This window comes from Chinchilla lanigera, unplaced genomic scaffold, assembly GCF_000276665.1.
Source record: "Chinchilla lanigera isolate Chin_1 unplaced genomic scaffold, ChiLan1.0 scaffold00111, whole genome shotgun sequence".
NCBI classification, from domain to species: Eukaryota; Metazoa; Chordata; class Mammalia; order Rodentia; family Chinchillidae; genus Chinchilla; species Chinchilla lanigera.
The window spans coordinates 1457999-1480770 of NW_004955512.1; the positions used below are offsets into that span (position 1 = coordinate 1457999).

Genomic DNA, 22772 nt, shown 5'->3' on the forward strand with positions numbered 1-22772 from the left:
ATGCTATCAATTTTTGGGTGTTGACTTTGTATCCAGCTACACTGCTGAATTTGTTGATTAATTCAAGGAGTCTTCTTGTGGAGTTTTTGGGGTCTTCCATGTAAAGTAGCATGTCATCTGCAAAATAAGTAATATCTTAAATCACCTTAGCAGTAATATTTTTTAACACTGCATTATTCTCAACACTTGTTTAGGGAAGATTTAGGATATTGTAACAGTCACTCCATTTAATACATAATGTATTCACAGGCTTTGACAAAAGTGATGGTGACTATACATGGGAAAGCTGTAGGCAGACAGCAGGATAAGCAAGTCATTATTCTAGTATCAGCATTAGGCTGAAGCATTCAGGTTTTGAAGCCTTGCTATAGGTGTGTGGGGGGAGGAGAGATGGAGAAAGATTCTACAAATCCTAGGAAATGTTATTCCACTTAGCAAGGCCTACTGATTCAGTATTTACTTTAAAATTTTTTTTTTTTTTTTTTTTGCATTCACTTGGTTGAATTTCTGTCAACTTCAGGATTGGCTTAAGAAGTGATCACAGTCTATGTGACACATCGTTTTCATTATATATATAAACCTAATACTTTTCTACTTTTTCTGTGATGAAACATTTCAGGGAAGAGTTTGCATATAAGACAGTTCGTTTGTTTTTTTCCCCCCTCAAAACACTTTCCTTACACACAAACAAATATATAATAACATATTATCAAGTTAGTTTATAAAATATCAGTGTATATACTGTCATAATTTGGACAGTGTTTGTCAGTCATGTGGCCTACAACAAGATCTATTCCAAGAGGCATATATTTTCTTGGGTATGGTCTCTTTCCCTGTTAATGCTAGTTTTTGTTCATGGATCCATTCTGTTGTCCTGGAGCAAGAGGAGAAACTCAATTTAAATTGACAATAATTGCTTTCACTTCCCCCTTTATCAGTCAGATGATAGGAAGCTGTCTCATATGTAAGCCTTACTAAACATTAATAAAATACACCAATGTACTGTCTTTACTTTTACTTCCTCAACGAACAAATTTGGTTGTAAGACTTAATTTCTCTTAGCTGATTGCTTGTACATTTTAGGTACCATCCTTCTGAGCAAAAAGTATTCTCTTTGAAAGAAGAAGGCATAGTTTCATGTGCAGTTACTTAAGCGTGAAGAAAAAGATACTTTTTACTTAAGGATTAGGTTGGTCATTCCTATTTCTGAAAATACTGAATGGGAACACCCCTGCTGCATTATCATTCTGCTGGGTATTGGTTACTGTCACTGAGTCAGATGATGGAGAAACATATGGCCATCAGACAAAATAAATTGCAGGACAGAATTTAAATTAATGAAACAAACCATAGGGCAACATTTTTAACTGGCTGGGAAAATTGTTTTCACATTCGTTGGTGGTACCAGATGTTGCATCTTGCTCAACACATATAAGTGAATGCACAAGAAGCATTACTGGATTGCTCTGGAGCAATTACAATCCGAAATTGCAGAACCATTTTGTTTACCTATCTTCAAAGTTCCCTGAGCACTGAATGCAAAGGGACCGCTTCCCCCATACAGTGCAAATGTTCTGGCTTTTTAAAAAAGCTGAATACTAAAAATTTTTACCGTTTTATTCTTTTAGGGGAAGTGAAAATCTAAATAATTTCCTAGTGTATTTCTCCATTGCAGAGTTACTGGATTGTCCCAAAATAGCCATTTCAGAATGATTAGATTCATAGGCCGGAGATACAGCTCAGTGGCATAAGCGCTTGACTGGCAAGCCTGAGGTCATGAGTTCGATTCCAGGTAGCAAAAAAAGAAAAAGAAAATAATTAGATTCAGGAGTCATTGCTTTGTGGCATTAATGCTAATAATGGGACCCCTAGGAGATACTATTGGTTTTGCTCAGCACTTTCTCCCAGGAAGAGAATTTAAACAAGTGAAGAATGCATAGATTTGTCTTGTGTATATGTGTGTTTTAATCATGCTTTTTAAAAAATTTTTTTCCTTAAGGGAAACATTTATTTTTCATTTTAAGTAAATCTCAGATCTTACAGGAACAATGGACTTGTAAAAGTCTCTACTAGGTCAGTATCTGCTCTAGAAGACTAGATTTAGGAACTCTTTGTTTTCTGTAACACATTCTTTCAGATCCTTTTCTGATTTTATGCCTGCTTGGCAGATTGGAGCATGTACAAGGCCTTCTTAGTGCCCGTGGTGTCATTATTGACATCAGTGGGGGTGATACTAACTCAGAAAGCATGCTGTGTTCTTCAGTGTCAGAATCCATGAGTTTTGCAAGGTATCCCGCATCACTGCTTCTTTGAATTGGAGCAGTACTTGGCTCACTTCCCTCCAGCACCTTAATTCCTGTACCACAAAAGATAATTACTCTTACAGACTCGAAGCGTAAGAGCCACGTGAGTAAAAGAAAAAAAGATCTTGACATACTAACTTTGAAAGAAGACTACTGTCGTTTTCAGTCATCTTATTTTGAGTTTGCATTTGAATATATAGTAAATAAAAGGTGAAATTTTCCTCATGGAAGATATGTGATAGTTTAAGGGTGGTATAATGGTACACAGAGATGGAAAGTAGTTCTGGTATGTGAAAGCTGGAGAGAGCACTAGAGGTTACTCAGGCTTGTTTGCTCACCCTCAGCTCTCAGGGGCCATGGGGCTGTGCACAGATTATTATCCCTGTGGGGCAGGACTGGGAGGCCTCTCTCCAGCTCTGCACATCTGCTGTAGATGATCTTCTAATAAATGTGAACCAAGGTGGAGAAATGGCAGTTTTGATCCATCTTGACCCTTTTTTTCCACTAAAAATTTAATTTGTTGCTCTCTGGGAGAGGTGGGGGCAGCAGCACATAAACCATTCTGTTTTAAGGATGTCTTCACTGGTTTAGTGAGCACTGCGCATTGCTTTTCCAAAGTGTGTTCCATCATTCTCCACTTACTCTGTGTTTTTAAAGTGTATAGCTTATGTGTGATCTAAGAATCCGGATTGCATGTATTATATTTTTTATCTGAAAAATTAATTTCTGTGGGTGTATATTTAGCTTGACAGGTTGTTTCTTAAAAAGTTATTATTACAACTTCATGTTTTTATAATATCATATAGTCCAAATAATGTTTAGTAGAGTCCCAATTTTCTCTAAAGATATGTGTTTATAACAGTGGTGCCGTTTTCTAAGTGTGTGTGTGTGTATGTGTGTGTGTGTGTGTGTGAGTGAGAGAGAGAGAGAGAGAGAGAGAGAGAGAAACTTAGAGACCAAAAAATTTCTTATCTCTTTCTTTAAGATTTATCTCATAGGAAGTGGAATTATAACCCTGGCTTTGCAGTCTATGTGAGTCATCCACGAGCACAAGGAGCTCGGTCATAGCCATGTCCTTGCCTTTGTTTAAAAATGAAGGACACAGTGGCATCCTCTGTTTCATATATGTCCTTTATATCAATGCAGCAAACCCTGTAGGTGGACAAAAGTGCTTTTAGGAGGAATGAATACATATTTCAAGCTAAATATATGCTTCCCAAGCCCTTTCCTCTTCATAAGAATATGGTACTTTCATCAGGCAACCCAGGCCAGAAGATTAGGCACATTCCCTGTTTCATTTCTTCCCCTTACCACCCAGGTCTTACCTATCTGCAATCAGAAGATGTCATTTCTCTGTACTCCTGCCCTCCTGGTCTAAATTACCAGGATGTATGGCTTACTGGAATGCCCTACAAACTTTCCCTTACAGCTCATTCTCTACTTAGCATAAATCAGACCATGTCCGTACCCTGGTTAAAACTCTCTGGAGCTGTCTAGTGCACTTGGTGAACTTGTTTCCTAAACCATGTGACTTGCCCCCTGGCTCTGCAGCTTGTGTTCCTCCTCTCCCCACTTTGGCAAAGAAAAACACAGATGAGTGAACTCACTACAGTACAGATTATAAGTTTATGCACCAGATTTTATTGGCAAATGAAATGACAAGGGAAATATTTGTAATCAAGCATTAATTTCTGTTTGAAACTCAAATTGTTCAAAAAAGTAAGGAAAACAGTGAGTCTGTATGTAATTGTAGAAGTGAAGATGAGTTTATAGAAGCAATACAATAGACGAGAAAAGTATGAAAAATGGCCAGGTGTGGTGGTGCATGCCTGTAATACCAGCACTCAGGAGGCTGAGGCAGGAAGATCACTGTGAGTTCGAGTTCAGCCTGTACTAGATAGTGAAACCCTGTCTCCAAAAAAAAAAGAAAAATGTTTGTTCTCATAATAAAGGTGTAAATTACAGTGATATATTTTTGTATCTCAAAGTGGAGGTATTTAAACTTTTTTTTAAGGTTAGCTGAGAAGAGGGCCTGATGAATGGGTCAGCTGGTCACAGCTCTGGGATGGTTACAGGTATCACAGAAGCCAACACACTTGAACTTAATCACATTTCTGTGATGCTTTCCTAAAGAAGCAGACATTCGGGCAAATATTTTTGTTTGGAGGAGGTTAACAGAGCATTATTTATACAAGCAAATAATTAGAAATGTTCACAATGTGTTATGCCAGGGGAATTGTTCAGTTCTCACACCTCCTTATGAAGCCTTTCAGACATTATTATTAACCATTTCTGAAGAATAATTAACGTCAGGGAATGATTATCGCAGTATGTTAGCTGAAAAATCATACGATATTGTTCCAACTTTATTTTTGATTAAGAAGAGAAAAATTTATTTAGAAAAAGAGTTGGGAATATTCCAAAATGTTAAAATTTTATAGTTTTCTATAATAAACATTTTTAACTTTATAAATATTCTAGTCCATTTTCTTCCTAAGTGTCACCTAGCCAATGCCTTGAATGAATCACTGCCCTCCTTCCTTGGTAAAATCATTGAGGTCAGGGGTTCAGATTTTTTTCCTCTGAAATACACCCAGAGGCAGAAGAGGTTGAACATGTACTCCTGGGGTGAGAGGGTATAGCAGGTTGGTGCAAAATCCCTTCCTGAAAAGGTGTTTGCATGAAAATTCATGGAAACTTTCTGTCTTCTCTAAACTGTACTGATACTAGTTTTAAAATAAAAAAAATTGAGATATGACTCATGTACCATAACACTTGCCATTTAAAAGTGTACACATTCATGGTTTTCAGTATATTCAGAAGGTTGTGCAGCTGACTGATGTTAAATTTTAATACATACATGTTTATCACGCACACATTGAGAGAAAGCTCTTGCACTTTTGAGTAACTGTGGAAAAAGTGTAACTTCTGTAGGAGGATCTAGCTACTTTGAGACTATGTGATCTTCCTCATTAAGTAATTAAATTTTCATTGCATTTTCTTGTCTGTAGCTTCATAACAGTTTCACTGGATAAGGTTTTTTGATTGTTTTTATTTTTGTGGAGCTGGGAGGTGACCCTAGGCATGCTCTACCACTGAACTGCATCCCTAGCCCCTTTTCTCTTTTATAAATTGAGATAGGGTTTTGCTAATTTGCCCAGCAGGCTAGTCTCAAACTTGTGTTCCTCCTACCTCAGCCTCTTGAGTAGCTGGGGTATAGGTGTGTGCCTCTGCACTCAGCTGAATAAGTTATTATTAATAGTTCTGATTACTACTAAATTCTCTGTCTTTTAAGTTTTTTGCTCACAGGTGGTGATTGAGTCAGTGAGTTTCTCTGCTGTGTTTTTAAGATTCTGCCAGATATGCTGGGGGTAAATGGTTAAGTGGACCCATTCTTACCTTCAATGGACAGTCTCTTAAAAAGAAGCAGTTATGGTGACTTTGGTTTTAGCACTACTCAGTTTCAAATGCAATTTTTCTAAGTGGAGCAAAATGTGCAGAATGTAGAATATGTGTATTTTAAAGTAGGTATAACTTGGGCCAGGTGTGGTGGTGGACACGTGTAATCCCAGTACTTGGCAGGCTGAGGCAGGAGGCTTGCCACAAGTTTGAGGCCAGTTTGGACTGCATAGTGTATTCAAGACCAGTCTGAACTACACAGTGAGACCAGTCTCAAAAAAACTTGGAAAACAAACAAACAAACAAACAAACAAACAAAAAAACCAAAAAAACCTAAGTAGATATAACTTGGAATGTGGACAACATAGAATTTTACTTGACTCAGTGTTGTTAAGTCCCTTTTATTTCACTGCTGTTAATTCTTTACACATATAGGTTAATGATGTGCTTGTGGATCGGAAATCTGTCTTGGAAATACCTGGTTCTACTTTACTCAGTTTGTATGGAAGCAGCCCAAATTTAGCTTTGGTTGTGCTGAGATTCCCTATTTCAGATCTTGGCCTAAACCAATGCACCTGCAATACAGTTGCCTGAATCAGTTCAGCTCCATGAGACTTCAGTTTATTCTCTTTATACATTATCTGGGTGCTGGCCAACCAAGAAGATGCAGCAGGGGCATTTTGCCAGAGCCTTTGCATGCATTAAAGGCTTCAGATACTAATTTCCAATGGTTGAACAGTATCTGCAAATACTGTACAGTCATGAAAGGCCCTGGCAGGGTGAGATGAATACATTCACTATACAATCTAAAACGCCACACTTTTTGTAACTGTTTTCCTGGGAGCCTAAAAAAAGGGGAGGAGTGTGGGTCTCTGTGAGAGACCTTGTTTAGGAGTATTCTCTGCTTTTCTTGTAGGAGAGAGAGGATGAACTAGGTAGAACCTTGGAGTTCCTGGTAGTAGCAGGGGTTGTTTTCCAGGGTCTTAATCTGGAAATAGGGCACTACAGTTCTTCAGAGCAGACACAGCAGTAGCTGAAATTTTGGGGGCATTGACCAGTATTTGTGCATATGTGGGTTATCCTTGGCAGCTCTTGTGATGAGTAGCCCAAGAAGGCAACGTAAGTGCCAGAGAAGGAATTAGTGAGTCCGTGATTGCTTTCAACGACAAATGCGAATTCGTTACCATTAAGAAGACATCGTAGCTGGGCATGGTGGCATAGGCTTGTAATACCAGCACTTTGGGAAGCTGAGGCAGGAGGATTGCAAGTTACAGCTCAGCTTGGGCCCAGCCAGCACAATTTAGCAAGACCCTGTCTCAAAATAAAAAGTTAAAAAAGGGCTAGCTATGTAACTCTGTGTGAAGGCCCTGGCCACAACCCCCAATATTGGAACAAAAGGAAAAAATCCTATGATTGTGTTTAAAACAGTTGTTTTGGACAAAACTATTTACAGATTATATCATGCAACTGAACAGAGTAATGAGTATAAATGTTTAGATGCTTTGTGTGAATTTGTGGTAGAACCTATATGTGAGACTCCTGTAGTGCTGAAAAAGATCTTGGCAAAGCTGAAAATATGAGCATCAGATCGTGTGTCTAACATGATGTATTCTAACAGCATACCAAATGATGAACTTCATTATAGGATATTAAATTTATATTTAATGCTTGTTGTGATGGAAAGAGATGTGAAATGAACTTGGGATTGCTCTCTGTGCTTTATCCTGATCCAGGAGTAGGAAAGAAAAGAATATCCTTCACAGCCAATTACACGCTGGATGAAGTCACCTTTTAAGAGCATTATTCTTAATTGAATAATGGGCATTTTATGAAGCTAAGATAAGAAAAAGCAGAGTATTTGCCTGAAGCTACACATAACTTTTCCGGGGACATCTTAAAGCCATACTATGGAGATTGTTCAAGGAGAGAACAGAGTTTCTGTAGGACTCACACCGTTTTGTGTGTTGATTTGCTTGTTCAGTGACTTGATTTGCGATATTTTCAAACTAGCAAAATTAGAATCTGCCCCCTCCCGCAAACATTTTCTGTGAGATTTTGTTGTGCCAGTGGTCTTGGAAAAGACTCGTGTTCTTTTAGGTGGTTCAGAATTGTTTGTGCTTTTTGTTACTCTGTGCTATGCAAAGACATTAATTATCACCGAATTCACCAAGCAGTCTGTTCTTGTGGAGCCTTATGTTTTCCACTTGGCCTTAGGAAGCATCATTTTACATAATTTGAGAACAACTTTGTGTTTTGATTGAATCACATTTTTTCATAGTAATCAGGAGTAGATCAATCAAATAACCACTTCAAACTGAAAATACTGTACAACTCTAAAAACACAGGGGAAAGACATGAGATTCGGCGTACACAGTTGGTACAAATAATTCATTTGTGTCCATGATAGGAAGGTACTGAACGAAGAAGCTGAGTTGTTTGTGCTTTTGATGTTTTAGTCCATATAGTTTCATTTTGTCTTATGTTCAAGTTTAGTGTGGAATAATACTTTAATTTACAGCTTTTATTCTACCTGTAGTAAGTGCAACACACAGATTATTCTCTTATCTGAAGCCTTGCTTTTATTTTCAGTTTTCTGCAGTTATACAATAAAATTGAAGTATGAGCATGAAGCCCATGAATGAACTTTAGTTGGTAAGGATGGCTGATCCATTGGAAGAGAGCATCAGGATTCAAACTGAGTCTTCTTACAGTGCTATTGAGAGATTGAAATTGGGTTAAATAGATAAAAGTTGGATGTAGTCACAGCCAGGCTGACATTCTTATGAGACAGGGTCTTGCTGTGTAGTTCAGGCCGGCCTCTAACTTGATCCTGCTCCAGTTTCCGAAGTGCTAGGATTATAGGCCTGTACCACCCTGCCTCACTGAGACATTTTTAGACTGTGGACAGTAGAAATTAATTTTCCTGGATTTGAGGCAGCTTTATCTCTCCAACACCTTTTCTTCTCTGTGGCATGAGGATAAAGATACCTATTACCCAGATTTCTGAGAGGGTAAATTGACAGTGTATTAGAGTATACTTGGCAAAGTATAAAGGGTTAAATACAAATTTCTTTCCATTTACAAGAGAGGGGATACTCTGGAGGCACAAACTACTGTATCCTTTATGTTGAGATTGGGGGGGAGGGAGAGAGAGAGAGGGAGAGAGAGGCAGACAGGCAGACAGGCACAGATGGACAGTAGTACTATATGTATATTGGGCAAGAGCTAGCTATCCTGGATTCTGGTTTGGGTGTTATATTTTAGCTGGTTGATAACTTTCTTCATTACATTTGGTGTCCAGAAGAGTGTCATGATAGTGAGTTATTAATAGAATGCACTTTGTGAATTAGAGAATGCTTTGTAAATAAGTTTATGCACAAAAGGACATAAGAGGAAGAAAGGGAGCTCTCCATTTTTGTGTCTTTCATCTTAATAATCTTTCCCTGCTTTCCTTTTGGTGTTAATACCACTCAGAATTTCAGCAGGAAACGTATGGCACACTCCTACTGAATGACTGAGGAAAGTTTTATCATGGGACTGTTTATAAAGGTATGGACCAGATATAGATAGTTAAGGGATGGCGAAAGCCTGGCAAAGGGAGAGGGAGCAGTTGTGGGAACTCAGGGTAACCATGTGGAGGTGCCCCCAGGTGGAGCTGTGGCCTTTTGAAGGGATGATAGACATCTGTGATGCCCTGCACAGAGAAAGCTGAGGGAGTAAATGCTGTCCCTCTTTTTCCTGCTTTTTGGCCACGGGGGACAAAGCTGTTGATGAAACTCATATCCAACCAAGATGAGAAGGCAGAGAAAGGATCCCTGGGTGTGTTTTTGGCAACAGGAAAATATTTACCTTTAGAGTTGGTTTTTACATTATTGTTTCTTTCCTCCTAATTCCCCTCCTTTCATTCATTGGTCCTGTATTCTGCTCCCACTTGGAGTCTGTACTCTTGAGATGTCCGGCGTGTGGACCACATATAGGGGCTTATGGACTAGAGACAAAGAAATGCCAAGCATGGACTGCTCTCTCCTAACATGATTTTAATGACACATGAGCCAGTGTAACATACTTCATCTACTTTGGCATGTATGTATATCTATGTATCCGTGCATGCATGTTAAAAAACAAACAACTTAGATTTGCCCAGGAGAAACAGGTCCCACTGCCTGATTTCTTTAACCTCCCAAAGTAATATCTTTTCTGTTTCTTTTGTAGAAAGAACTGGCAGATTCTGATTTGATAATTATATCTGCTGTTGGGGCCTGAGATCAGAGTCTTTGGCTCTGAGATTATAATAATAAAGACACAATCTGAGTTTTTTTTCTTATATACTTTTAATTGCTTAGGAGAGTAAAGGTATTAGTTTCTATATGTTATTGACTGGTAATCATTTATAGCTTTATTTCTCCTGGAGATGCTACTTTTCAGATATTTTGCGTTTCTCCGGTAATCAAGGTTGGGATTATAAATAGTCATTCTGCAGCGACAAGCAGAAACACTGAAACAACACCCAGGATTTGGAGGCATATTTATTTTATGTCGATAGGCACTGACTGGGATTATTTCCAAAATATCAGGCCTTGATCTCTGATGGTCCAGGGCTTATATGGGATAAGCAAGCAGGAAGTGTAAAGGCAGAAAGGCTTGTCAATTAGGGATTGGTTTATACAATGTGTATAATAGTCACCAGCTATACGTCACAGGGCCCAGCTATTTCTGAGACACAGAAGCACCCAGACCTGCAACAGGAACTGTCACCTGGGCAACTGAAGTGTACTACCTGGGGAGGGGGTGTATTTTCTGCTACAATTTCATTACAGCGGGCTGATAGCATTCATATTGCAGTGTTTTATATTGGAAGAGATTCAAGATCACCTTGTTGAAAGTTATAGGAATTACATATCTCAGGATGCTGGAGGTAGAATTGTATTTCATTACTGCCTTCTAAGGAGTTAGTGCTGCAGTCATTTAAGAGTTCTGTGAAAACTAATATTTAACTTGAATTTTTGTGATTGTTTAGTAAGAAAATTTACCTGCCAGGAAAACAGAATGAGATTAGGACAGATGTTGTATTAATATTTTAGTTCTTAACTTTTTTTTTCCTTTATTCCCCCTTTCCTTCCTTTTCTTAGTCCCTCCCCTTTGTTGAGAAGAGAGGGCATTAAGGACTGAGTCCTCCTGTTTTAGTCTGTACTTTTATGTTTAATATGTAGATTGTCATTTTTCCTTCACATTATTGAGGGAAAGCAGAGATATTTACTGTCTTGGAAATCTCAAGGACATTTGAAGGGAATGAAAAAGAACGTACCTTTCTTTTTCATTTGTTTGTTGTAGTACTGGAAATCACACTCACAACCTTGTGCTTGCTAGGCAGGCACCTGTGCCACTGAGCTATATCCCCAGCCCATAAGAACGTATCTTAAAAGCTATTTCTATTTAGAAAAATGAGGTCTTTAGATGCAAAATATTACTTTGTTGTAGGGTATAAATATATGACAGTGAAAAGGCTTGACCTTTTCATCTTTGTTTCTTCTGATAGGTGTGTGTACCTGTTAGGGATTACCTTCAGGCTTATGGCAACAGAAAAGAAATATTGAAGATGGGAAAGATGAGACAGCATGGAAGAAAATGAAATCCAGTAACAACTTGTTTTTGTGTCATGTTATCACAAGTGGTCAGAGAGGAAAAGAGCCAGTGTATCTCTCCTGAATTAAGTGATTCCTGGGAATAATGTAGACAACTAGAATGCTCCTCATAAATACAGGGGGATTCTTGCTGCATAGAGAACGACTCTTGTTCCTGTCTCACCAGGGTAATGTGCTTTCCCTATGATACCTTTCCAGAATTAGAGAAAATATATAGAAATTTTGAGGCCTTTTCTTCTTACCTCTTTGAATAACATTTGTGTAAGTGTATTGTCATTTCTAGAACTATATCCTGACTAAACCCAGTGTCCTGGAAGTAATTCAAATATCCTCTAAGGAAGAGTTTTATCATGTTTTTATTACATTCAAAAAATGCTGTTGTCACTTTTTTATACGTGATTAAAAATTCCTGTCAAAATTCCATGCTGAGTGGCTTCTAAAGAGGTCACAGTGTTTTAGTGTGTTTGTGGTCTTTTTAATTTTTGAACTTATCTGCCTTTGAAATGGGCTGTAGGCTAATTTTGCTAAGTGAGCCCCATAGGTAGCATTTCCACTTGTAGTGATTCTCCTCTCTAGGGGCCTTTTGGGGACATCAAATCCAAGCCACTGTGTCTAGTGTTGGGGTAGTGTAACATGAAGGAGTTGTAGTTTAATGTGCTGCTGTTATCTGTATTTCAGGGACAGGAGAGAGTGGCAAGAGTACATTTATCAAGCAGATGAGAATCATCCATGGGTCAGGATATTCTGATGAAGACAAAAGGGGCTTCACCAAACTGGTATATCAGAACATCTTCACGGCCATGCAGGCCATGATCAGAGCCATGGACACACTCAAGATCCCATACAAGTATGAGCACAATAAGGTAGGTGGAACTCCTCATTGGAGCATTGGGGGGAGCTATCAGCAGTGATACAGCAGTATATGAGTAGTCTGTTAACATATCTATAATGTGTAGTTTCTGAAATGTACATTTCTCATTTTATTTGGAGACTTTTAATAGACGTTCAAGTGTTTATAAATGTCTCTTTCGTAAATTGTAGGAATTGGGAATTGTGTTATAGTGCTAACAGTGAAAGACATTTGGATATTTGACAATAAATACATAGAGGCCTGGACTTTGGGAGTGCACATTGTATTAAGAAAATGTTTGTGAATGCCATACAAATCAGCCAGAGTGAAAGAATTCAAAGATGTAGTGGCCTTGCTTCAACCTCCTACTGTTTGTTCTCCATGGGGGGAAAAAAAAGGAAACTAGCTTAAGATCATTCTGTCTGGTTGAATTCTGAATTTTGTAATTTCCTTTCAGTAATGCTACAGGCTTCATTTTATTTCAAAATAAGCCCATCTGTCAACTTCCAATAACCTTTACAACACATTCCCTTGTAACTATGCTAAAGTAAAGGAAACTTACAGAATCTTTTGAGAAAAGATGAGGGAAAAATAAAATTTCAGCTTTGTAGAAGGCAAAACAGAATCTTCTAATATCTAACATTATCTAATAGTTGAAATAGAAAATGCCTTCCTCCTAGATAAAAACAGATGCTGTAATTGCTTTTTAAAATATCACAAAGATAGCGAACAATATGTATTGATATATTTGAAGGTGGCTTCGTGTTGGAATTTATGTTGTACTTGCCCTGAAGAAGTCTTGTAGGCTGGGACTGGAGCCACACTGGGACCTGATAGCCCAGCAGAGACTGCCAGTGTGAGAAAAGGGAAATCTAGGATGTGTGGAAATGTCTTTATAGTCTGTTTTCTTTCCTCCCCCTGATCAGTAACCCATCTCTCCCTCCATATATGTTTTCCTAGGTACAGTCTTTTACTCCTTAGGGCTTATAGATACTGATGTTATAGTAAGCTGATCTATAGTAAGCCTCACTGCATTATACCTACACAGTAATTTAGAACCTCAATAAGAATTTTCATTCTTTCAGTACTCTTGAGAAATCCACTGTGAGGTGTATTTCCATTTGCCACCATCAGTAGGTAATAGCAAGAAGTTGGCAAGCCAACTGTGATTTATAAACTGAAATTTAGTTCAAAACAGTTAATCCAAAGATAAAATGAGGCCAGTCTGTGTACCTTCATTTCTGTTAACGGGAGGTTTCTAAATATATCAAATCATCTTAAAACCATGGACTTATTTTTTGGGGGGGGTGGGTCTTTGAAATTAACTGGCAATTTCTTAATTCAATTGTTATGATCCCATTTGATAGAGTCTTGATAGGGACACTGCCAGATGGAATGAGCCCACCCAAGATCTTAGAGAAACATAGTTTCATTTTACTTAGGTCATGAGCAGTCCCCAGAGGACATAGCAAGTCACAGAGGACATGCCAGCAAGTCACAAGCCCCCCATCTCCCCAGCACACCCCTCAAAAGCTCGCCAAAATGTGCTATAAAAATGCTTCTCAGTTTGTAAGATACACCTTCTCAGTTCTGCTTGCACAGAGAGGCCCCTCTCAGGTTTAGCAACAAACCTGCTTGGACTGCTGAGCTCGCTTCCCTTCTTTCTTATTCAACACTTGTTTTCCAGTGGCAGTTAAATCTCCACAAGCAACAAAGAGACCTCTACAAGTAATTCTGCCTGCTTTCACTTGTAAAAGTGAAAGAGCATGGCAGGTTTGTAAGCCTAGGAACATGATACCTGAACCAGAGCAAACTGCGTGGGTTTATCTAGCACACTAAATAGTAAAGAATTAGGTTTTTTTTTTTTTTCTCTACACGAAGAAATCCCAGTGTAATAATTTTCTGAAATAGGTGGCATGCTTATTTCTTTATACTTGTAAGAATATACTATTGGAGTGTGTTGCTGTTTTGCCCATGACTTTCCCAGTCATCAGTTAGTTGATAATGTAATGACCTGGTGAATTCTGGCTGAGTCCATCTATACTGTGTATCTGTTTTGTGCACACACACAACGTTTGTCAGTTTACAGATTATAATTTAGTACAGTCAACCTAAATTTTACCAGAAAGTTTTCTACTTAGAAGCTCCAGAAGAATACTTCAAGATCTTGCCCTGATATTAGATTTTATAGGAAAATCATTTATTAGGCCATCATGAAGATGCAGAGCGTAGGGCGAGATTTATAACCTACAGAAGAATATATCACACTGTTACTTGAGTTCTTTATGTCAGTACTAGACTTTACTGTGTTGAATACTGTGCAGCTGTAAATTGACAGCATAAAAATTATAATAATTGGACTATTTTTGGCTATCATAATTACCCTATGAAATCTTCCCATGTCTTTTGGACACTTAACAGACTGCCTAATATTGTGGCATCAGTGTGTAATGAGCTTCGAATTTCTCATATTTAATCTCCTTTAATTCATTAATATCAAGTAGTTTTGCACTTATTCCATTTTTGGTGCATCATACACATATTCTAATGCATCACTGTCTGTTTGCTTCATCCATTCATGTCTTATGATCTGTCTGATCCTTGCCTTTGTTAATGCATGTGAAGGAAATAATGTCTTCTCCCTTCTATTCAAGTCAACTTGCACTTTCTTCGGGAGTTTTTCTCTGTTTTCCTACATACTGCTAAGGAATCACACCCCATTCTAGGATAACCTATAGCAGAATGTTTATATGTAATTGTCCAGCTTGTATTAATTACAGTTATTTGGGTTTTGATCTTATTTTCATGACCAGATTCTAAGCTCTTTGAAAGCAAATCTTATGTTAATTCGATCTAGGTACTCTTCACTTTCCCTGGCATTGTGTCTTGTACATAGTAGGTGCTCAAGAAATAGGTGTTTTATGAATTGGCAAAATTTGTATGCTTAAACAGCTGAAAATCTCCTGAAGTTAATGAAATGATTCTTCGAATCAGTAAACAGCTATTGAAGTCTCTTTCTATGTGTAAGGGAATAAATGGCATGTACTGTCAAGGATGTAGAAGTTGGATGAGGATTGGGCAGAAATTTACAATCCAGAAAAGGGGAAGGATATATCAGAGGGTGCTTCAGGGAGAATGGATGGCTGGAACAAATGTTGGAAGGAGGGACTGTGCATACAGTGTTGAAATGGGCCAGTTTAGCTGGAGCAGAATTCTAATAGAAGAACACGGAAAATGGTTCTGGGGTGCTCTTGTGAAAAGTTTTGAATCCAAGCTAAATTTGAATTTTATTTTCTTGGGTTTATGATCTTTATTTAATGATAATATTTTATATTTTGGTATTTTTTAATAGAAATTTCTGTATTTTATAAATTGTGTAAAAACTCATAGAATATGCTGTGAGTTTGATTAGCAATTACTTGGCAGCAGCACATTCTGCTTTATATTACATTGTGACATTAAAGATGTAATTAAGCGTGAGCAACCATTTTGGTTTTTAAAAAATCTTCTCTGCACCTACGATCATGTTGGCCACAGTCTATAGGTGCTAGCATAGGCAAAAATATACTCTTTTATTATCACCCAGGATATCTTTGAACTTGCTTTGAGCTCATTAACTTTATAAAAATTATATGGCCTATTTGATACTGTAATATTGCTTGTAGCTTTTTTGTGAAATTCAGTCTAACTTTGGAAGTGCCAAATATTGGACTATGTTTTGATTCTACTTATGTGGCATGATTGAAAAAATAGGGTAAAACTTTAATATTTTGTTTTAAATTTGCATTATAGCAAAAGACACTGCAATTATTTCCCCCTTGCCTCAGACACATTTATCCCAATGTTCTTGCCATTTTCTGAAGCAGTTCTGGAAGTCGTCTTTCCTTAGTGGCCTTAGTTGTACTCTAGTGGCTGCTTCAGTATTCTGAATCAATTCAAAACTTTTACCTTTTGTGATTATTTTGACCATAAGAAGAGGCAGAAGTCACATAGTGTGAGGACCAGTGAATAAGGGAGATGAAGACATACAATGTTTTCATGTGCCTGGCTTTCCACTGGATGGCACTAGGCAGTAGCATTCACTGTGTTTTTGATCATATTAAGACAGGAAAGAGGACTTACATACCTTTTTGTAAACCTTACTCTGTTTTAAGGGTTCCATACTCAGGAAGGAGCTTGTAATAAATGGTCATAAATTTCAGAGTTTTACCAAGATCAAGATTAATTCTTCCTTGAACATGTATCTATTACCCTGTTCTTGGACTTTGCCAAATAAGCAATGTTTGTAGGTGATCTACTAGGACTCAGTCCAAGTGAAAAGACACATTTGGCAACTTCTGAATACAGTATGTTGTGAGCTAAGGTTTGTTTATTCCTAAATATTATTTTTGCCTTTTTTCTGAACATAGCCATTCATAGCTAATGATAAACTGATTAAGTGTTTGCTACTTGGTCAAATCCAAAGATACATGAAAAGCTGCACTTGGTGCAAAGCATTTGACTGTGAGATTAGCCTGTCATTTCTTACATTCTAAAGGGATGAGCTTCATTACTGTTATTTTGTGATTTTCTACACAGACATACTCTTCTGATTATTCTTTGCTTTGGTACTAAATTCAGCTCATAATAAAGAGGAAGAGATATAACATCTCTGTGTTACACTGAAGGAACTTTCTCAAATTACAGCTTGAGGAAGTAGATCACAGGGTTTTGAACCTCTGATTTTTAGGTATGTATTGTCTTTTCTTGGCAGTCAGTGTTCTCCCTGCATTCATGTGTGTGCCTTATTTTCTTATAAGCAGACTGCACATTGCCAAGTAAGCAAGCAATCTTGTTATTTAACCACCTCGCCCTGCCTGCACACTGCCCCCTCCCGTGTCAGGAACATTGTGGATTTGTTCACTGAAGTTAGTCCAGAGAGCGGACCCTGGCAACCCTTTTTTAGTTGACTAACTGTTTCTGTGGACTGTGAAATCAGGGTATTCTTACTGCAATATCAAAAGACTAGTAGGCCCCGCCCCCGGAAACAATTGCATGCAGTGCTTCTTCCTGCACTGAGCTACAATAGCTGTCAAGGAGCACTCATTGTCTGCTAACATTGAGTGGACAGTTTCACCCTTTTTTTGTATTGTAGGTTGAAGATCACTAATCTGAAAAATTTGAAATGATCAAAACTCTGAAATTTGTTGAGCATAAAGTGGCATCATAAGCTGAAAAGTACATCATGAGGCTTGGTTTCATGAAAAAAATTATTAAAATATTGTATAAAATTACCTTTAGGTTATTTGCATATAGTGTATATGAAACAGAAAGAAATTTCGTGTTTAGTTTTGGTCCCCAAGATATTGTATCATCTATATGCAAATATGTCAAACTCCAAAAAAAATCTGAAATTTGAAACATGGCCAAGGAGTTTTGGATAAAGGTTGTTCAACCTGTACTTTCTACCTCAGTCCTGGAAGTTCTAATGATTAGGGCTCCAACGGTAACAACATTGCAGCTGCCTATGACTTACTGTCTAAGGGCTTTGAGGTATCAACACTGTGTTTCCCTTTCTCCTGGGATGTAGGAGTGCTGAGAGGACAAGGGCTACAGTACCTTTTGTCCTCCCTGAACAATTTGTCTTTTTTGAGACAGGGTCTCAGTATGTAATTCAGGCTGGCCTTGAACTTGAGGAATTCCTCCTGGCTAAATCTCCCCAGTGTTTGGATTACAGGCATGTACCACCATGCCCATCCTCTGAGAACAATTTTTAGGGAAGGTACTTAGCTAAATACATAGCTGCATGTGGTAGCATGGAATCCTGTAATCCCAGGACTCGAGAGACTGAGGCAGGAGGATCACGAAGAGTTTGAGGCCAGCCTGGGCTACATAGTGACTTCAAGCCCAGCCTGGACCACTAGCAAGACCTTGCCTCAAAAACAAAACAAGAAAAGACAAGACAACCCACCTGCCCCTGCCCAACCCAAACCTAAACACTTATAAAAGATACCTGAATTTCCTGAAAAATCCAAGATCTAGCTGGGGGTGGTGGTGCACGCCTGTAATCCCAGCACTTGGGAGGCTGAGGCAGGAGGATTGTTGAGAGTTTCAGACCAGCCTGGACTACAAAGTTAAGGAGCTCAAAGTCAGCCTGAGCTACACAGTAAAAAGACCAAAAAAAAAAAAAAAAAAAAAAATCCAAGATCTAAGAAGCTGTTTGTCATTTATCAAAAGAAAAAAATATATAGCTCAAGATCCTGGAGAACATACCAACTTATTCCTGCCTTTGATGAGCTGAATAAATGATTTCAACTCAAAGGAATTTTCTCCATTTAAAAAGGCTGATTTTATTTTACTATTTTTCAGCTGTATAATAAACATACAATGGAGGCAGAACTAACAAATACATACTTTTATCTGTCTTGTCTGAAGAGGTGGATCAGGTATGATTCTCTGCTTGCAAGCAACAGAAGCGAACACGGTTCACTTAAGTAGGAAGAGGATTTACGGGACAGTAAGCTCAGGGAGAGACAGAACAGAGCTGGAGGACTGGCATTTTGAAACCAGGAGGCTGAGGAACTCAGCCCTGAGATGGATGAGCTCTGTTTGGTTTCAGTCTTCTGTCACTCATTCAGGAAAAGGGCCTGAATGGTCTAGTCTGGACTCCATGTTATCTCTTTGGACAAGGGAAGGTTGAGCAATGCGATGGACATTCTCTGGGGGAAATATTGGGTACACTTAGTGGAAAAGAATAGTTTTGGCACAAGTCACAAATCCACACTGCAAAAGTACACGATTTATAACATAAAATGACACATGAATTCTCCATAGAAGCAAGGGCTCTGGTTTTATTTAGCATTTACTAAGCCTATCCTAAAATGTAAGTTCTTATTCTAGGGTAGGGAGGAATGAGAAAGGTTACTGACAGTAACAGTAACGTACATATGAAGTATGTAGTTTAATTTGGGTCCAAGCATTGAATTGTTGAGTAATCTTGGGATTACCACATTTTTTCGTAAGCTGTAATTTCTTTCCTCAATTTCTCTACTCTCTCAGCCTGAATTTCCTCAGTTGTAGAATGGGACAAATAATAATAATAGAGTTATTTGAAGTGTTAAATAGATAAATAATATATATGAAAATGTCTTAAATAGTTTTTAGTAGTTTTGAAGTTATAGTAAGATGACTGCATTATGGAGAGAATGGCTACTACTAACCTATTTTTATTGAGAGTAAAACAAACAAAATAATATATATACCTTAATCAGATTTAGGAAGTATCTAAGGAAAACTTTCCTTTGAGCGACAGTCCTTGGAATGAATGAGAGAGTAATAGAAATCTCCTTATCTAGATGTGTTAAAAATAGAATGTATTTTTAACAAGAGAAATTTTGTACAGCAGTTTTGCTAAAATAAAGCAAGAGAGAAACAGACGACCTCTGATAGCCGTTCCAACACTATTTTTCCTTATAAACTGATCCTCTGGCTCCAAAACTACTTACAAAGAGATAAAGTTAGTGTTACTGTGTTATAGTTTGAAGTTTCTACTTTTCTAGAACTCTATCCATTCCAAAAAAATTTAAAAATAAAAATATAGTAAATGACAGATATGTTTGAATAATAGCCTCTACCTCAATGGAGATTTTTCCTTTCTTTGTACCTAAATCATACAAGTAATTATAGTATTTGCATTTATATAGGGTTTTTTTAGGGTTCAAAGTTTATCATTGCGGCTGGGGATTTAGCTTAGCGGCACAGTGCCTGCCTGGCAAGCACAAGGTCGTGAATTCAATTCCCAGTACTGGGAAAAAAAAAAAAAAAAAAAATTTATCATCAAATGCAGGCTCTGTGGGGATGTTGATGAATGATTTTAATTTCATTGCTGGGTGTTGTAGAGAACCTACCTCTCCTGCTTCCACAAATCTTTAAGAGTCTTCTGGTTTGTTTTACATTTTAAATTTAGTAGTCTCTCTAAAGGAATTGAGGGACTTTTCATGGCTAACTTGATGAGTCAATTGTCTTTCTGAGATTGGTTGGCCGTTTTCTCTGATCTCTCCAGGGACCTTGCTGGGAGTTAAATTGCCACTATATCAGTTTTCAAGTCCCTTTCTGTAAGTTCGTCTTCCAGTATCTTACAACTACTTCATAGCCAGATTTTATTCTCTTTAGTCTATCCTTGTGCCACTGAGTTCTTTACTCACTTATGATTGTCATGTAAAAATATGAGGTGAATATGAGATTTTTACAATTCCTTTTTCTTGGCTAAAATTAATAATCCCAAGGTATACCATATCATTAATCCTGGATGAATTTCTGTATTAATTTTCATCAGCGGAAAACTCTGATAAAAAGACTTCAACAGTAGACTGAAACAGATTTTTCTCCCTTTGTAATTTTTATTGAAGTACAACTTACGTACAGAAATGTGCCCTTAGCCTCAGTATTAAGTCCTGTGTATTTCTTCATTGTGAACACATTTACATCCAGATGCTTGATCTGGATCAGCATGACCAGAAATGCTGAAGGCCCCTTCACTCTACTCTAGTTAATGCTCCAAGCCCCAAAGAGTGACCACCTTCCTGACTTCCAGTAGTATTGAGCTTTGTTAGTGTTTGAGGTTGGTGTGAATGGAACAAGGATAGAGTGAGGAGAGTAAAATGTGACTATAAAGTAGTTGTATCTGGTTTATTTTACTCAACTTGTATGTTTGTGGAATTCACCAATGTTACTTATAACACATGAATTTTCATTTCTATATAATAATTGTAATGTCCTATAGAATTTTCTCCAGTGATGAAAATATTTTGTCCTGTCTTGTCCAATACAGGAGACAGTAGATATATGCAGCTGTTGATCTCATGAATGTTGCTAGTGTGATCGAGGAACTGAATATTTGCTTTTTAATTTACATTTAAATTTACATACAGCTAGCAGCTACCGTATTGAAAAGCACAGCAATATAGCCTTCTGTTTTATGAATATGTTACAGTTTATCTTACTGCTAGTATAAATTTGGGTGTTTCTGGCTATTACAGATGATACAAAAGTATGAACATTCCTGTACTTGTCATTTGATAAACTTATTTATCAATGCATTTCTTTGGATTTAGAATTGCTAAGCTAAAAGGCATGTGTGTAATCAGTTTCCATACATAGCTATTATCTCAGAGTTTTCCAGAATGCATCGATTCACACTCCCTCTACCTGTGTGTGTTCTCGTTACTCTGCATCCTGCAAGATAGTTGTCATTAGTTGCCTTGTTATTTTAGCTGTTTTGGTGACTGGATAGTGTTGTTCATCTTTGTATTTTTTTGCTATCAGGTTGTGTGATTTCTGATGATTTTCTAGTACTGCTGCACACATTAAGGATCTGAGTCTTTACTGAGTAAAGGTATTGCAAGTACTTTCTCTACATGTGCCTTACTTTTTGTTTTCTTAATGGTCTTCCCAGTGAAAGAAAGTTCTTAAATGTAATAGAACCCATTTTATCATTTTTCCTCCCTTCTAATTCGTGCTTTTTGTGTTTTTTAAAGTAACCTTTGCCTCCCTTAAGGTCATGTAGGTAATTTTTTTAGTTTTCTTCTAAATTTTTTATTGTTTTTCTTTTTACATTTAGAGCTAAAATCCATTTTAGATGGATTATAGAGTGTGGTGTGAAGTATAGAGGCCAAGTTTTATTTTTTTAATATGGACATTAATTAACCTATTTATTGAAAAAGCCAATCAGGACAGTGTAGTATCACTTTGTTACAAATTAATTGAAATAAATTTAAAAAATATATATATATATATATGAATGAATGAGTTTGTTTTGGACTTGCTATCCTGACCCATTGGTCTGTGTCAGTAATAAACTCCATAAATGACTAAGCTTTGTAATTAATTTTGATATAAGGCAGTATAAGTCATTTAGCTTTGGTTTTCTTTATTTTTTTTTATTTATTATTTTTTTTTTTTTTTGGTTTTTCTCCGGTACCGGGAACCAAACTCATGACCTTGCGCTTGCCAGGCAGGTGCTTTGCCACTGAGCTAAATCCCCAGCGCCTAGCTTTGGTTTTCTTAAAGACTACAGAAGAACTGAATTTATTCTCTTGTCACTTGGAGGAACATTTCTTTAACTTGTGGGTAGATATTTTAATCATTATAATACAGACATCCTTTTCCTAAAGCGTCAAATTATTATTATTATTATTTTTTATTAAGTATATATTTGCTGCATTGCTCAGTTCAAAAACCTGTATTTTTCCAAATTAGTGATGTGGCATTTAAAAAAAATCAGTTACCTCATTTATGAAGAGAGATAGAGAGCTGTGTGGCTTCATTATTATTCATTGGGGCCATTTCTGGCTATATATTTTTGTTGAGAAAAGGTAGGAGCCAGACTACTAAATGTAGTCAGGTTTCCTTTCAGTAGTCCCTTTTTGGACAGACATTGCTCTGTACCACCCAAATTTGGCCATTTTAGCTCTAGAATCCCTTCCTGTTTGATGCCTTCCCTGTTGATAGCATTTAGATGAAACAGGCAATCCTGAATTTTCTTCATTTTATGATCTCTCGCTGCTGTGGAAATAGACCATTTTGTATGGCTTAACGTGA

General features: G+C 37.4%; 1 protein-coding gene across 2 annotated transcripts in view; it reads left to right on the top strand.

Annotated features, from left to right (window-relative positions):
* Gnaq (guanine nucleotide binding protein (G protein), q polypeptide) overlaps positions 1–22772 on the top strand; it is a 277251-nt gene that overhangs the window by 76840 nt on the left and 177639 nt on the right. The window contains exons 1-2 of one of the 2 annotated variants that reach the window (XM_005408302.2): positions 11275–11511; positions 12023–12207. In XM_005408302.2, coding sequence (XP_005408359.1) covers positions 11445–11511; positions 12023–12207 — 252 coding nt within the window. In that variant the 5' untranslated portion in view covers positions 11275–11444. Of the gene's footprint in view, positions 1–11274; positions 11512–12022; positions 12208–22772 lie in introns of those variants that run through there. The other variant, XM_005408301.2, reaches the window with a different exon arrangement.